The sequence below is a fragment of the Fomitopsis serialis genome (genome assembly GCF_022376445.1).
Source record: "Fomitopsis serialis strain Sig1Antser10 chromosome Unknown B0H18scaffold_18, whole genome shotgun sequence".
NCBI classification, from domain to species: domain Eukaryota; kingdom Fungi; phylum Basidiomycota; class Agaricomycetes; order Polyporales; family Fomitopsidaceae; genus Fomitopsis; species Fomitopsis serialis.
In genome coordinates, this window is record NW_025954978.1 from 358,705 (window position 1) to 371,657 (window position 12,953).

A 12,953-nucleotide genomic window follows, 5' to 3' on the forward strand; every position below is an offset into this window, starting at 1 on the left:
TCCACCTCGACGCTCGTGCCTTCACCCCGCCGGTGCGAATGCTACACTCATTTTGTGGCGATTTCTAGCCTGAATGAGGCGGTCTCATGCGCAACCGTGTAAGAGTACCGTGCACCTGTACAAATTGGCCTTGAACTGCAAGCCTGAAGTAGGTGTGGTCTACGGTTCTCCAAACGCGCTAGGACTTGGGCGGCGGGTCCTACACAGCAGCATCTTGCCAACCTGCAGCCGTGCTTATTTTCAGGTCCTTGGCCATCGCGCAAGGAGTCCGACGCTGACGTGCTCGCTGGGTTCAGTCCCAATTTTACTTGACGTTGCATACTCGCACAATGATGTGCACAATTACCCTAGTCGGTCGCTGTCTTTGGCGCGGGCATACCTCGAGGAGGACTGCCTCATGGAATAAAGGATGGGTTATCTCGAGCCCTCTTATTTAAAAATCCGCTAATGCACCTCAGGGCCTGTTGATGTGACGAAAGGATTGCAACCTGTATGGTGAAACCGGGTGTAGATGTACCTTGCTGTAGTGCATGCGCCGTGCGGAATGGACAAAGACGGCGGTCCATCTCCGCTCTCCCCTCCTCATATTAGTGCCGAGAGGGGCACGCACTTGTGCACTTTTCGCCACGGTGCGATTGCAGTATTCCTGTCCAGATGATCGGTCACATGTGCGAAACTAAGGGTAGCCTCTTCGACGAATTTCGGCGATTGGCATCGCGCTGTCGCTGCGCTTGCCAGCTGGAAGTCAAATGGCCGAAGGGACGAGGACGCGCCGAGTTGAGCTCAATAGCACACACAGAAGTAATGGGGACCTCAATCTCATAATTCACGAACAGTGGGATGCAGCGATCGTCTACAAAATGCAACATCTACTCCACGTCCTAGACGTATGCGTGCTCCACTCAGGGCTTCGATTTCCAGAACTTCGAACCCTTCTTCTTCTGAGCCGGGTGCCCGCCAATGGGGGCCGGGTCGTGGATGCGGTACCCCGGGATCGGCATCGGGTCGTTCGGGTTGTAGGGCGGCGGCTTGTGCTCTGCGTCAGCTGGACGCGGATTAGGGTCCGTCTTCTTGTACTTGGGCGAGGGTTTTGGCTTCGTCGGCGCACGAGCCATCAGCATATGCGACGCATCGCGGGCCTCAAGGACATCCGCCACTGCACGCGCAAGGATCTGCACGTCGTAGTGGAAGTCGCGTGCCTCGAGCTCAGCACTGTGAACCCGCGTCAGTTTCAGCTTGAGCCGCTGCGCTGTCGAACGACTCACGCTTCGTAGCCAGTGGGCAGCGCCATGACCGAGGGTGCCGCCGCGATGGACGCAAGCAGAAGAGTGAACGCAGTGGTGAAGCGCATCGTGTCTTATTTGCAGTGTGAGGTACGGTGGTCGTAAGAGGTGAGATTGAGGGTCGTAAGGAAATCAAGCAACGCTGCGAAGGAAATATCAGTGCGGCCCTCCAGAAGAATCAAACCCGTGGCACTCACCAACCAGTGCGAGACTTTCAGTGAACTCAGAAGGAATGAAGAGGCTGAGCTGGTTTTCCGTAGCATTCTGCCCCTCCTTTTATACGACGAAGCTCGCCACTGGCACGGCGTCCCGACAGCTACAGCCAAGGACGTGAAGATGTGCTCCATACGCGACCCCATTGCCCTAGTTTCACACCAAGACCCTCCACATGGTGCATGAGGGGCTTGTGTCGAGCCTCAGGCCGATGGACCAGGGGCTCGGGCGGTCAAGGAGCGGCCCCTGGTCGATTCGTTCGTGCAAGCGACCCGCACCGGTAACTTGTCTCACCGATGATCTCGTTCAGGACGGGAACGTCGGTCGCGTCAAGCGCTCTCCCAATTCTGCAGACCGTGGTTTTGGGTGAAGCAATCATATTGCATGGTTCATGCCACTGTACGCCGCTGTACTGCGCGACTGTACGATACGGTTGTGTCCTGCGATTGTTACGGTGTAAGTAAATCTGTTATGTATATTGTCCCATTCTGCTAGTTCGCTAAGTTGTGCCTATTAGTCTGCTGCTTGCCCAAGTATTCTGGAAGTAGTTTAAGCTGACACCGTCAATACAACTTGTTGCCGGATTGATTTCAAGCGCCACAGTACGCGCACAAGGATTGACGACCCAGAGTCCCGCCTGTGCGCGCCGCGTGTTTCGCCGCGGCCGGGTCTGATAACGAGCTACACAACTTGCGACCACCCGGGATGTGGAGTCGCAAAACTGGTGGGCGATTTCTGACTCAGAAAAAGCGGGTCGCTAGAGATGGCGTATGAAAGACAGTGGCTCGGCGGTAGCACATTCTGGCAGGAGGAGGCCAGCGACTCGGAGTTCGTACTACGGCGACTAGATCTGTATCTAGATGTTCAGTGCCATCATCTATCTTGATTAGTAGCGCCACTCTGTTCCGCATCGCGATTGCATCCCTACTGCAAATAGGCGCCCCGGGCGGGCTTACCTCAGCGTCGACGAGGTCGATCCTTCGGGCTGCCCGTGGAGTAGTATGTAATAGAGTGAACTTGCAGCTACTATATGATCACATACCGCTAGACCCCGAGGCGGCCTCGGTATCCAGGGGCGTTCCGCATCAGGAATTGACCACTGGCAAGTATCGACGAATGTCGAGCTAATAGACCGAGGTTTGTGGCTAAGGCAAGCTAAGGTCAGCCGGAAGACGGGAAAGTCGGACAAAGGCCTAACGACCTCCGCCTGTGGCTGTGCACACGTTTCGGGAAGGCATCAGAGTAGCAACTTCATTCCACGCGGGTGCCTTGGACCACCCGCGGTATCGACGAACGATGTGCAGCGTAGAAGCAATCGGGGGCACTGTCCGGGTGATGCGCGAAAGCGCGGAGCGTGGTTGGGATGTCTCGCGCTGCATCCAAGTCGGAGGCGCGCAATCCTTTGAGGACGTCAAGGACATGGAGTTCTGTTGGAGCATACGGTCAGGGACGAGCTCGCAAGCTCGGCCGCGATAGTACCTCGCCGAGAGGAGATAGGGGGAGGGTATATATAATGAGGGGAAATTCGTGTATCTACCTCACGCGATTGCCCTTCGGGCATCGTCCGCGCCCGGGACACTCGCGCCCGTCGACCGTCGTTCTGCTTGTTCTCACAAGTTCGCTCCCCGTTCATGAATGAGGTTTCGGTTTCGTTAATTCTGTGTGCTAATGAGTTGAACTCGGCGACTCATCGTCTACATAGCCGCCTGACTTCCAATTATTCAATATTGTATACGACAGCGCGTTGCTCAAGGCGTCATCTGGTAACTTCTTCCCATGTAACCCCAGAGGAGCCTTGCACCATCCATTCGGCCTGTAATGCGGCGCTCTCACCAGCGCCTAGCCCTCGTACCCACTCGAAGACACCCTCGCCCTGCCTACCCTCCGCCTCACGGACGTTCGCGCCCAGCACTGCACCCATTCCAGCCATAGTGGCCATCGTGATCGGCTTGTCCTCTTCCGCGTCGGCGTCGATTTCCTTGACAGCGCAGACCAGCAGCCCGCGTTGTGGGTACGTCGACACGGGCAGCGCGTCTCGCAGGATAAGCGTAGGGATGTGAAACGGGTTCGTGTTCATCACAACGTAGCGCGTTAAGCGCCGGGTTGTCCATGTCTGCTCGGAGAACGGACGCGCAGCGTCCGCGTCCGTGTGCAATGTTCGCCGATGGACAAGGTGCACAGCACTGTCGAGGCCTAGTGGCACTCTGAACGATTCTCCTGGTGCGACATCCTGCTCCAATGAGCGCCGAGCGCGCGCGCACGCTGGTGAGTCATGAGATCGACGTACCTCGATGGATGTCCTCGCAACCTCTTCGCCATCGACGTACGCCGTCAATTCGCCAGCTACGAGAGTGCACTCGCCGCAGTGCCGTGCACGACACTCCACAAAGGCGCCGGGGCGGACGCGAGGTGCGCATATCCAGGTGTATGTAGCATCGAGCAGGAAAGATGCAATGTTGACGACGTGCGCAGTCCCGTCGCATCGGACGGTCTGGGGCTGAGCTGAAGAAAGGCTGACACTTTGAGTCGTCGGCGGTGGATCAGGGCCTCGGTTCGGAGGGGCATCTGAAGCGCGACTGTCAAGGTAGTTGTCGGGACCGAGGGAGCTAGCAGATTGAGCAGGGAAGAGACCGGCAGACACCGAGCCGAAAGGTCTCTCTCTCCACAACATTTCTATAGCGATCGGTGGCACGGGCACGAAAGGCTGCGCAGCCATTTGCGACGCCGACAGGCCTCGCTCGGGCAAAGGCGCGACGTTGATTTGAGGGAACGCAGATGTTGCGGTGGTGCCCACGAGTACAGTGGAAGACACCAGCATATCTGGGTAGGCCGACGTCGCCAGGTTTGTTGAATGAGGCGGAGAGGTACCGTCGCCGTATAGGTCATCAACGCTCGAGGTAGCGGGCGTAGGCTCTCGAACAAACGTATACATCGCGTCCTCCCAGTCTTCGCCCGTAGTCTGCTTTACGCGAACGTTGTAATCGATAGAAACTGCCGGAGTGAGGTGCCCATCTACAAGTTCCGCCGTCGCGCGCAGGTCGTAGTACGGCTTCCAACTGGTTCCGCTGACCTCTGCTCGGCTACTGATCAGCATTCACTAGTGCTGTGACGGCTTGAAGCGACATCAATAGACTCACTGTATCTCAGTATCAAACCGAGAGCACATTTCTCTGGAGCTTCTACGTCTAGGCTGACATATGCCTCAGCCTGTCCAATGCGCCTTGAGACATCAGTTTGATGGGGCGGATTTGTAGTGGACTGTGCCCCCTGATTTTCAGCAGTGCGATTTGTACACAGAGCGCAACCGCATTTCTCCTCAGTCTCCCAACTATCCCGTGGCCCGCACTGCTGCGCTAGAAGAACAGGCAGTGGTCGTGGTGTATCGCCGTCGACGCCGGGGCTGGTGCTGAATTCATCAACTTTGTAATGCGCGTCAAGCCGGTCGTTGGAATGGGCGAGAGAAACCTGTAACGACAGCGGATCGATGCTGCTGGATAGATGCGCAATGCTGATTCTTCGTCGACCTGCCTAGTACAATGTTGTTGGATGCACTGACGAACTGACGACCACGCGGGGCGCACCTGGAGACTGATCGAGAATGTACGAACGACTTCAGCGTAGGCGTGATGTACAGCGACGGATTTCACCGGGTGCACCAAAGTGTCGATGTGTAGAGTGTTCATACGAGCTCGGCGGGCTGAGGAAGTGGCGAAGGAGAGTGCACAGCCTCATAGACGTTGGTTGACCAATGCTTGGGCATAATTGACAGATAGGCGCACACCACTCGCACAACACGCTGAAACACAGGAGAAACAGGTAGCAGACGCTGGCAAGGCTGCAGAGGACTACCGAGAAGGACCTCACCGTATGTGCACTTAGCTTGTCAATGGACGAAAATGATCGAGAACATGTAGTCCTGCAAGCAGCATAGATGCTGTGCAATGCAAGCCCGAGATAGATAGACGATGATATGACAAGACAGAACAGACCGCCGAGCAGCACTAAGCGACCGTCTCCTCTGTAGGACTGAGGAACAGGAATATAGACGTTAGCAACGATGGGTTGCAAAAACAAGGAATTACGCACCTCGTTACAAGTCAGTTTCCCCTATTCTGGTGGCCACCTTCTGATACCCTCTAGTTGGCTTCCTCTCCTGCCTCTGCTCTGTCTTTGTCCGCACCGCTGAAGCGGGCACATTCTCCACTTGCACCAGCTCCTTCACCCGCAATATCTTCCCAGCAATGTCAGGCGAGTGTGTGTGATAGACTGTTTGCATTCGCCGATGGATTCCGAGTGCGACGAGCGTGGCCTTGACATTCGCGCGCAGGGAAATGGCCGAGCGACGGAGGGTTATGCGGAAGTGGGTGTTCGGTTCGACTTGCTCGCTGGCGTCGGTACCGATGAGGCGTGCCCATTGCCGTATAGACTGGCGACTTGTAGAGGATGTCCGCAGGGAGAGCTTCGAAGGCAGCGTCGACCACATCTTCGTGCTCGTCGACGTCGTGGTGGCAGACAACGAAGGAGAGGAACGTGACCTTATTGACGCGTAACGTCACAAACATGTCACAGATCACGGTCGCGTCTGCACTCGGCGCGCGACGCGGCTTGGACGCGATCCATATCGTTCAACCGTTGCTTGAGTGCTCCATCGGCCCTTTCACCCTTCTTTCCACATCTCTGCACACCACTACTGCGGAACTCTGGACGCACACACACGGATAGCATTCGACCTAGGAGCAAACGAGACCGCTAATCAGCCACAATAACCATCTACTGTCCTGAGCATCCTTCACGAACTTCCTTCACTCTCAACCGATATCATCTGAAGAATGAACCGGCGAAGGACGAACAAATCTGCGAAGGTATGAATGTGATAGCTATATCTTCTGCTGCTGCTCACCAGCTGTATGTAGGTTCCGAACGTGAAGTTGCGGCCAGCAGCTCCGTCTGATCGAGCAAGCAGGAACCGCGAAGATGCAGATGCGCCACCATCATGGGCTCGCGATATGGGATTTGACTCGGAGCAGGAAGTTAGCACCGTGGACTTGTGTCCGAGGCCTTTCCAAGGAGTCGTCGTGTGCGCTACAGGCATTGAGGACAAGGTGAGTTTTCCACCTTTTCGAGTACACGACAGTCGATCTGTCTCCCGCGACCATTTGCGATACTGCTGAAGATAACGGTTTCTCTGCGCTGGCCGGACCTATATTCAATGCTATGCGTTGGCAGTATTGCGGGTCTTAGTGAGCTGGTGCTGATTCCTACTAAATGACATGCATCACCTATGCGCAAGCGCAACCCTTCTTCACTCGTGCAAATGCTGACCAGTTTGTATGACATAGACGACGTTATTCAAACAAGCTCTAGAGCTCGGAGCACTCGCAACTGGCGACCTGACGGACAGAGTAACGCATTTGCTTGCTGCTGAGCCCGGAAGCGCGAAGTACAGAGTGAGTTTGCCGAAGTCTATCCACGTCGTTGTGTTTATCTGCAACTACAATCTTCAGTGCGCACTGGAAAACAAGATCCCTATCATGCACCCAGACTGGATCACGGAGAGCTTCGACATCTGGCTCAAGGGCGACGATGTAGACCTGCCAACGGTATGACTACCTTTACCCCTGACTGATACTGAAAGTAGCTGAACAGTGGTTCAGAGCATCGAGAAATACCGCCTCCCCGTCTTCACAGGTGTCGTCTTATGCCTCTCCGGCATCGACGACGTAGAGCGCCGCACGGAGATCAACAGACTTGTCACGAAGAATGGCGGCAAGTATGTGAAGAACATCGAGCGTCCCGTGAGGGTGACGCACCTTGTCTGTGGGAGCGCGAATGAAGACCAGACGGAGAAGATGAAATATGCAGAGAAATTCAACCAGAGGGGCGAGGCGAACATCCAGATCGTGTGGGAGGAGTGGTTCTGGGATTCGCTAGACTTCGGAGGTGCGTATCAAGGTGAGTAGCCGTAGGCGGCGAGCATGACCGATTCGCAGGGAGGTTCGATGAAGCTGCGTACAAAGCATCTAATCCTCGCCCGCAGCGAAAACAACTACCAGAACGTAAGTACATCTCGGCTTCATCTCACGATGTCAGATTGATACTTTATCACAGGGGCTACCCCTCCCCGGCCATCTTCCTCACCCCAACCGCACAGCTCGCAATCTCATCCGCAACAAAGAAGGAACAACAGCACCGACCTTCTCGCAGCCGCAGTGAACGACGAAGAAGAGGTCGCCTCTGCGCGGCGCGTCCCCGCAGAGATGCTCGCCATCTGGGGGAGCCTGCTCAAGCCGCGGGGCTTCGAAGTGCAAGCTGGGCGACTCGTACGGAGTCCAACCAGGTCGCAGCCGCAACAGCCGTCTGGCGGCGAGGAGTCGCCGAGTAGGACAAAAATGGAGCGTTTGAACGTGAATGTGGAGAATGAGCAGCTGAGCGCGAGGATGAAGGGCAGGTCAACAAGCGCACTTACGCTGTCGTCGTTCAGACGAGCAAACTCGTTTGCGCCCATGAGCAAGGACAAGGATGTAATGGGTACGAGGCAGCCATTCAAGCGGGCCCCTGTAGGACCTCAGACGTCTTTCCTTGCTCATCCGTCTGAGTCTTCCGCTCGAGCGGGACCGTCTCGGCTGTCAATAATGGTACCAGGTGACAAGGATAAGGAGAGGGAGGAAGAGGGTTCGGAACCGGAGTCAAGCACTTCGACATTGTTCAAGGGTCTCAAGTTCCGCGCTCTAGGAGAGGCCCAAGGGCCGAGTGTTAAAGCTGCCATCAAGGATTACGGCGGGACTCTGGTCAGCGAACTTGACGAGGACGTTGACTTTATCATCGTGCGCCTGGTCAGGTACGTTGTACCCAGCCCCTCTGCTCGACTCCCTTGACCAATATGCTCTCAGTGGGAGCAACTTCTTCCGGCAAGAAGCGGACGAGGACGAGCGCAGAAGGTACAGGACGGAGTGCTGGCTCGAGCGATGTATATTCGATGAACGAATATGTCTGCCTGAGGAGCATGTTGCTTTCCTGCCGCTCAGTGTACCTACTCCTATCGATGGTGGTTTCTTCTCTTCGATATCGAAGGTCATGTCACTGACTGAGTCACCAGGTGCTGAGCGGATTGTCCTGAGCCATTCGGGCCTGGACCAATCTGAAGCGTGCTGGATACGAAGACTGGCTCGCGCACTCGGCGCCACTATCTCGCCAAACTTTTCTCGTCATTCCACGCATCTTCTGTGCCCTAGTCGGACGGGTGCGAAGGCGGAGAAGGCTATCGAGTGGGGCGTCCCGATCGTGGATATGGCGTGGCTGGCAGCCCTTGCTAATACCGGTAGCATACCTCCTGCGCAACACGACGCAGATATCGCCCCAGAACCTCCATTAGGAGTCGAGACAGAGTCGGCCGAGGTGGACTTAGACCTGGCACCGCCTAAGGTAGATCGGAAAGGCAAAGGAAAGGCGAAAGATGAGGCGGAAGCCACGATGTCGGATATCACGAATGGTACGCTTCTTGTACTGAAGCGTGAGCGTGTCCCATGCTGACCGACTGCGACAGGTATCTCTTGTGATCAATCAGGAATTACATCGCTACAACATCACCATTCTGAGCCTGGCCTGAACACTGTAGGCACGGACGATGTTTCGTCAGGCGCAGAATCTTTTGGAAAGCCGAATGGCCTGCTTGACACACATTGGAACCCACCGGCGACACCACCTCCACCGAGCAGATCACACAGCGGCCTCACTCGTTCCGCCTCCGCTACTACCATCTCTGTCAACTCCACCCAGATCCTCGTCAAAGACAGTCGCGCGGCCTCAATGGCCGAAATACTGCCGCCACTCCCGACTCAGCGTGTGCCGTCGTCCGAGTCGCCCTCACCATTGAAGCACCCCGGAACCGCCAGCCTGCCAACATCACCGACCAAGCCAGGAAAGGGCGCCCAGCTAGCCTTGCACGGTAGCATCACCTCTTTGCTGGGCAAGCGGCCATCGACTGAGGATGAGGGCTCGGAGAAGGGGCAACCTACGCGGGCTGGAAAGCGGGCTAGGCCGCCGTCCAAATCGAAGGTACGCTCTTCACCCTCATAGATAATGGCGCCGCCTTCTGACACCCCAGATAGTCGCTATCATTCACGAACCCTGTGAGTGCTCACGCTGGAGCCACCGTCGACGGATTCGACCCAGAGGTCCTCTCCACTCCGAGCACGTTCACCCTCGCGGACGCACAGGCCGCAGGCCGGGGCTTGTGCGTCGGGTATGACGACCCGGGCCAGCATGCGGAACAAAGGAAGTTAATGAAGCTGTTCACGAAAGAGAGGAAGAAAGAGATCTGGGACGTCGACGGAGATGAGGTCGTGCAGGCGGAGCCGACGACGAAGCCTCGGAAAGCACCGCTACCGAGGAGGAGAGGTGCTAGGGCGCCTGGATTCTGATCTCAGTTGGGTTGGACAGTGCCTTTGGTTGCAGCATCTATTCTGCGGAACTATGTATTCTAGATTTTGTTGTGCCGTGCGTCTCTGTAGACGAATTTATGGCCCACGGGTATGCCGCCGCCACCTCCTGCTGCCATAGAGCCCAGTCCCGGGACATCGCATCGACCCCAATCCTCGGAGGTTCTGTACCATACGACAGATATATCTCACTGTATACACAGATGTACTGTACTTTTGATCATCATCCCAGTTAGCATCTAGCTCTCCTGCATATCCCCACCCTTGTCTGTTTCTCGCCCTCTTGTCCTTCATCCGTCTTGACCCCGACGGGCAGCCCGCTCCCGTTCAGCTTCACCCTCAGGCTCGCGTACTTCCTCCGCTGCGCCGTGCTCACACTCGGCCGCACTTTCTGGAGCGCCCTGTCAAAGTCCTGTACCCCACGACGATCTTGGGCTGCTCCTCGCCAACAGCCACCGCTCCATCCGCCTCCATCTGCTCAAGCGCACCCAGCGACCTCCGCAGCGCGACCACGCCCGCCTCCCTTACAACCGCTGCCAGGTCCGCCCCGCTGTACCCCTCTCCCTCTCCCTCACCATCCTCTCCACCTCCGCCCTCTCCGCCTCGTCTCCAAGCGGCACCTTCCGCACAAGCGTCCTGACAATCTCACCGCGCTCCTCTGCGCTGGGCAGGTCGACGTACAGAAGCTTGTCGAGCCGGCCGGGGCGGCACATCGCGGGGTCGATCATGTCGGGGCGGTTAGTGGCTGCGATAACGTACACGGCGCGGCGCGCGTCGAGGCCGTCGAGCTCGGTGAGGAGCGTGTTCACGACGCGCGCAGACGACTCGGAGAGCGCGTCGTCCCGCCGCGGCACGAGCGCATCGAGCTCGTCGAAGAAGATCACGCACGGCGCGGACGCACGCGCGCGCGAGAAGACTTGGCGCACCGCGCGCTCGCTCTCGCCGACGTACTGCACAGAGAGGCGTGTCAGGCTGCGTTCCATGCGTGAGTGTGAGTGAAAGTGGACAGACCTTGTTCAACAGCTCCGGACCCTTCACGCTGATGAAGTTCGCCCTGCTCTCGTTCGCAACTGCCTTCGCTAGGAGGGTCTTCCCGCACCCCGGCGGGCCCCACAACAGCACGCCGCACGCCTGCTCCACGCCGACGCTCCTGAACAGCTCAGGCCGTCTGATCGGCTGTACGATCGCCATGTGCAGCTCCTCGCGCGTCGCGTGCAGCGCGCCAACGTCGGCCCAGGTCACGTCCGGGACGGTCGCGAAACCCTCACGTTTCGCCGACGGCTGCACATGCTTCAGCGCGGCGTGGAAGTCCGCGGAGGTGATGCAGAGCGGGGAGAGCTGGGCAGGAGTTAGGGGGAAGGGGTGCGCGCGGAGGAAGTCCAGGATGGAGGAGGCGGCGGGCGTCGAAAGCTCGATGTTCGCGAAGGGAATGGGTTTGCCTTGGGCGGTGAGAGCCTGGGGCTCGACCTCAGCAGCAGGCACGTCTACTTGCATTGTGACGTCTCCGTCTATGGACGCGAGCTGCTGCTGTATGTCTTCCGGGAGCACCAGTGTCCCGTCCGAAATCTGCTGGAAGATGCGCTTCACAGATACGATGCCAGCGGCCCCGGTAAGCGCTGTCAGGTCTGCGCCGACATAGCCCGGGGTCGCCTTTGCAAGCGCAAGATAATCGAAGTCGCCTTCAAGCCTTAACTTTGAGCATAGAACACGCAGAATTCTGTAGACGCATTCGATCAGCTACGGAAGTCGGGCGTAGGGATAAAGATACGTACTGCGCTCGCGCTTCGTCGTCTGGTACACCCATGCTGATCTCATGGTCAAAGCGGCCCGCTCTGCGGAGAGCGGCATCCAGCGAGTCTGGCCGGTTGGTCGCACCGATTACAATAATAGGTTTGCCATCCGTCTTATCCCAGGACATATCTGTCGATCATGTTCAGCTTGTCACGAACTGCATTCGAATTTGAGGCAAGACACACCATCCATGCACGTCAGAAACTGAGCGACTATCCGTCTTTCCATCTCGCGTTGCGCGCTCTCGCGTTTGGGCGTAATGGCGTCAATCTCGTCGATGAAGAGAAGACATGGTGCGACCCTCTTCGCCTCTTCGAAGGTGTCGCGCAGCGTCTTTTCGGACTCGCCTGACATTCCCGAGACAACAGAGGGAGCGGATATGCTGATGAAGGGTACGCCAAGCTCCTGTGGGGGACATCAGACATCGCGACGTGGCATAGATGGAAACCAGACACACCCCAGCAATGGCATGCGCCAAGAGCGTCTTTCCGCACCCTGGTGGACCATGCAGCAACACACCCCTCGGAGGCTGCACACCGGTGTGGAGGTAGATCTCGGGGTGGCAGAGAGGCATGGCGACGAGCTCGAGCATCTTCTCAATGCATGCGTCCACTCCGCCCAGGTCCGCCAATCGTGTAGTGGGTGGAGAGTAGTCCTTCGCTATGCTTCCTCCCGTCTGCGACGAGAGCTTGACCCTCTTGTTGCTCTCCTCGCCAGTCCGCCCGGCTCGTGACCGTCGTTTGCCATTCGATACTGGAGGACGGGGTTCAGATGTCGAGGTTGCTTCTACGTCCGCGGGTTGGACTGGTACCGTTGAGGTCGATGCTTCCGCATTTACAGCATCGGGGGCGGGTGTTGCAGGCGTTGGCTCTTCAACAACTGGAGTAGCTACGGGTGTAGACACAGCTGGAGAGTTCAGATTGATTCTGGGCCGCCTGTGGGTAGACCACAAGCCTTGCATTGACCGATTCAATGCATTCGAGCCCTACCTGAATGCTTGTGAACAATCTATGCGCGTTTCACAATCCTACCACACACCGATATCTCCATGGCGGCCACTATCAATCCCAAACGGACGAGGCGGGGACGAGGAGGAGAAGGAGGAGCAGATGAAGTCTTCAGCAGGGCTGCCGCTTTCGGGCAGAAAGAGAGAAATCTGTGATTCGGCAGATGCCGTGAGATCGGAAAGTCAACAAAATAGGCAAGTGCTGTCCGTCAAGCTGGAACT

General features: G+C 57.1%; 5 protein-coding genes across 5 annotated transcripts; 1 reads left to right on the forward strand and 4 right to left on the reverse strand.

Annotated features, from left to right (window-relative positions):
- Window positions 1-902: 902 nt before the first annotated feature.
- B0H18DRAFT_1117174 (uncharacterized protein) lies at window positions 903-1,351 on the reverse strand (the record flags this gene model as incomplete). The annotated part of the gene is made up of 2 exons (XM_048033537.1): window positions 903-1,212; window positions 1,266-1,351. The coding sequence occupies 2 exons, from the start codon at window positions 1,349-1,351 to the stop codon at window positions 903-905; spliced, it is 396 nt and encodes a 131-aa protein (XP_047895811.1).
- Window positions 1,352-3,124: 1,773 nt separating this feature from the next.
- B0H18DRAFT_995279 (uncharacterized protein) lies at window positions 3,125-5,284 on the reverse strand. Its single transcript, XM_048045318.1, has 4 exons — window positions 5,078-5,284; window positions 4,634-5,024; window positions 3,784-4,568; window positions 3,125-3,726 (listed from the first exon to the last, which is right to left on the reverse strand). Exons 1-4 carry the CDS (start codon window positions 5,177-5,179, stop codon window positions 3,253-3,255), a joined length of 1,752 nt encoding a protein of 583 aa, XP_047895812.1. The 5' UTR covers window positions 5,180-5,284; the 3' UTR covers window positions 3,125-3,252.
- A 221-nt stretch (window positions 5,285-5,505) lies between these two features.
- Window positions 5,506-6,010, reverse strand: B0H18DRAFT_995283 (uncharacterized protein). Its single transcript, XM_048045319.1, has one exon. The coding sequence runs from the start codon at window positions 5,977-5,979 to the stop codon at window positions 5,587-5,589; it is 393 nt and encodes a 130-aa protein (XP_047895813.1). The 5' UTR covers window positions 5,980-6,010; the 3' UTR covers window positions 5,506-5,586.
- A 106-nt stretch (window positions 6,011-6,116) lies between these two features.
- B0H18DRAFT_162219 (uncharacterized protein) lies at window positions 6,117-9,964 on the forward strand. Its single transcript, XM_048036930.1, has 11 exons — window positions 6,117-6,358; window positions 6,410-6,598; window positions 6,836-6,943; window positions 7,001-7,096; window positions 7,151-7,436; window positions 7,487-7,552; window positions 7,605-8,334; window positions 8,387-8,541; window positions 8,593-8,985; window positions 9,040-9,551; window positions 9,605-9,964. The coding sequence occupies exons 1-11, from the start codon at window positions 6,326-6,328 to the stop codon at window positions 9,914-9,916; spliced, it is 2,880 nt and encodes a 959-aa protein (XP_047895814.1). The 5' UTR covers window positions 6,117-6,325; the 3' UTR covers window positions 9,917-9,964.
- A 494-nt stretch (window positions 9,965-10,458) lies between these two features.
- Window positions 10,459-12,858, reverse strand: B0H18DRAFT_1209614 (P-loop containing nucleoside triphosphate hydrolase protein; the record flags this gene model as incomplete). The annotated part of the gene is made up of 6 exons (XM_048036326.1): window positions 12,764-12,858; window positions 12,183-12,714; window positions 11,911-12,130; window positions 11,707-11,854; window positions 10,946-11,651; window positions 10,459-10,884 (listed from the first exon to the last, which is right to left on the reverse strand). The coding sequence occupies exons 2-6, from the start codon at window positions 12,684-12,686 to the stop codon at window positions 10,459-10,461; spliced, it is 2,004 nt and encodes a 667-aa protein (XP_047895815.1). The 5' UTR covers window positions 12,687-12,714; window positions 12,764-12,858.
- Window positions 12,859-12,953: the final 95 nt, after the last annotated feature.

Bases quoted from the DNA above. Each gene is read 5' to 3' on its own strand.
- B0H18DRAFT_995279 (XM_048045318.1), bottom strand. From the start codon at position 5,179: ATGAACACTCTACACATCGACACTTTGGTGCACCCGGTGAAATCCGTC. The intron at 4,569-4,633 runs GTGAGTCTATTG...GTAGCCGAGCAG, and splicing joins CGGTTTGATACTGAGATACA to AGGTCAGCGGAACCAGTTGG. The intron at 3,727-3,783 runs GTACGTCGATCT...TCATTGGAGCAG, and splicing joins TTGCGAGGACATCCATCGAG to GATGTCGCACCAGGAGAATC.
- B0H18DRAFT_995283 (XM_048045319.1), bottom strand. From the start codon at position 5,979: ATGTGGTCGACGCTGCCTTCGAAGCTCTCCCTGCGGACATCCTCTACA.
- B0H18DRAFT_162219 (XM_048036930.1), top strand. From the start codon at position 6,326: ATGAACCGGCGAAGGACGAACAAATCTGCGAAG. The intron at 7,437-7,486 runs GTGCGTATCAAG...ACCGATTCGCAG, and splicing joins GGATTCGCTAGACTTCGGAG to GGAGGTTCGATGAAGCTGCG. The intron at 7,553-7,604 runs GTAAGTACATCT...ACTTTATCACAG, and splicing joins GCGAAAACAACTACCAGAAC to GGGCTACCCCTCCCCGGCCA.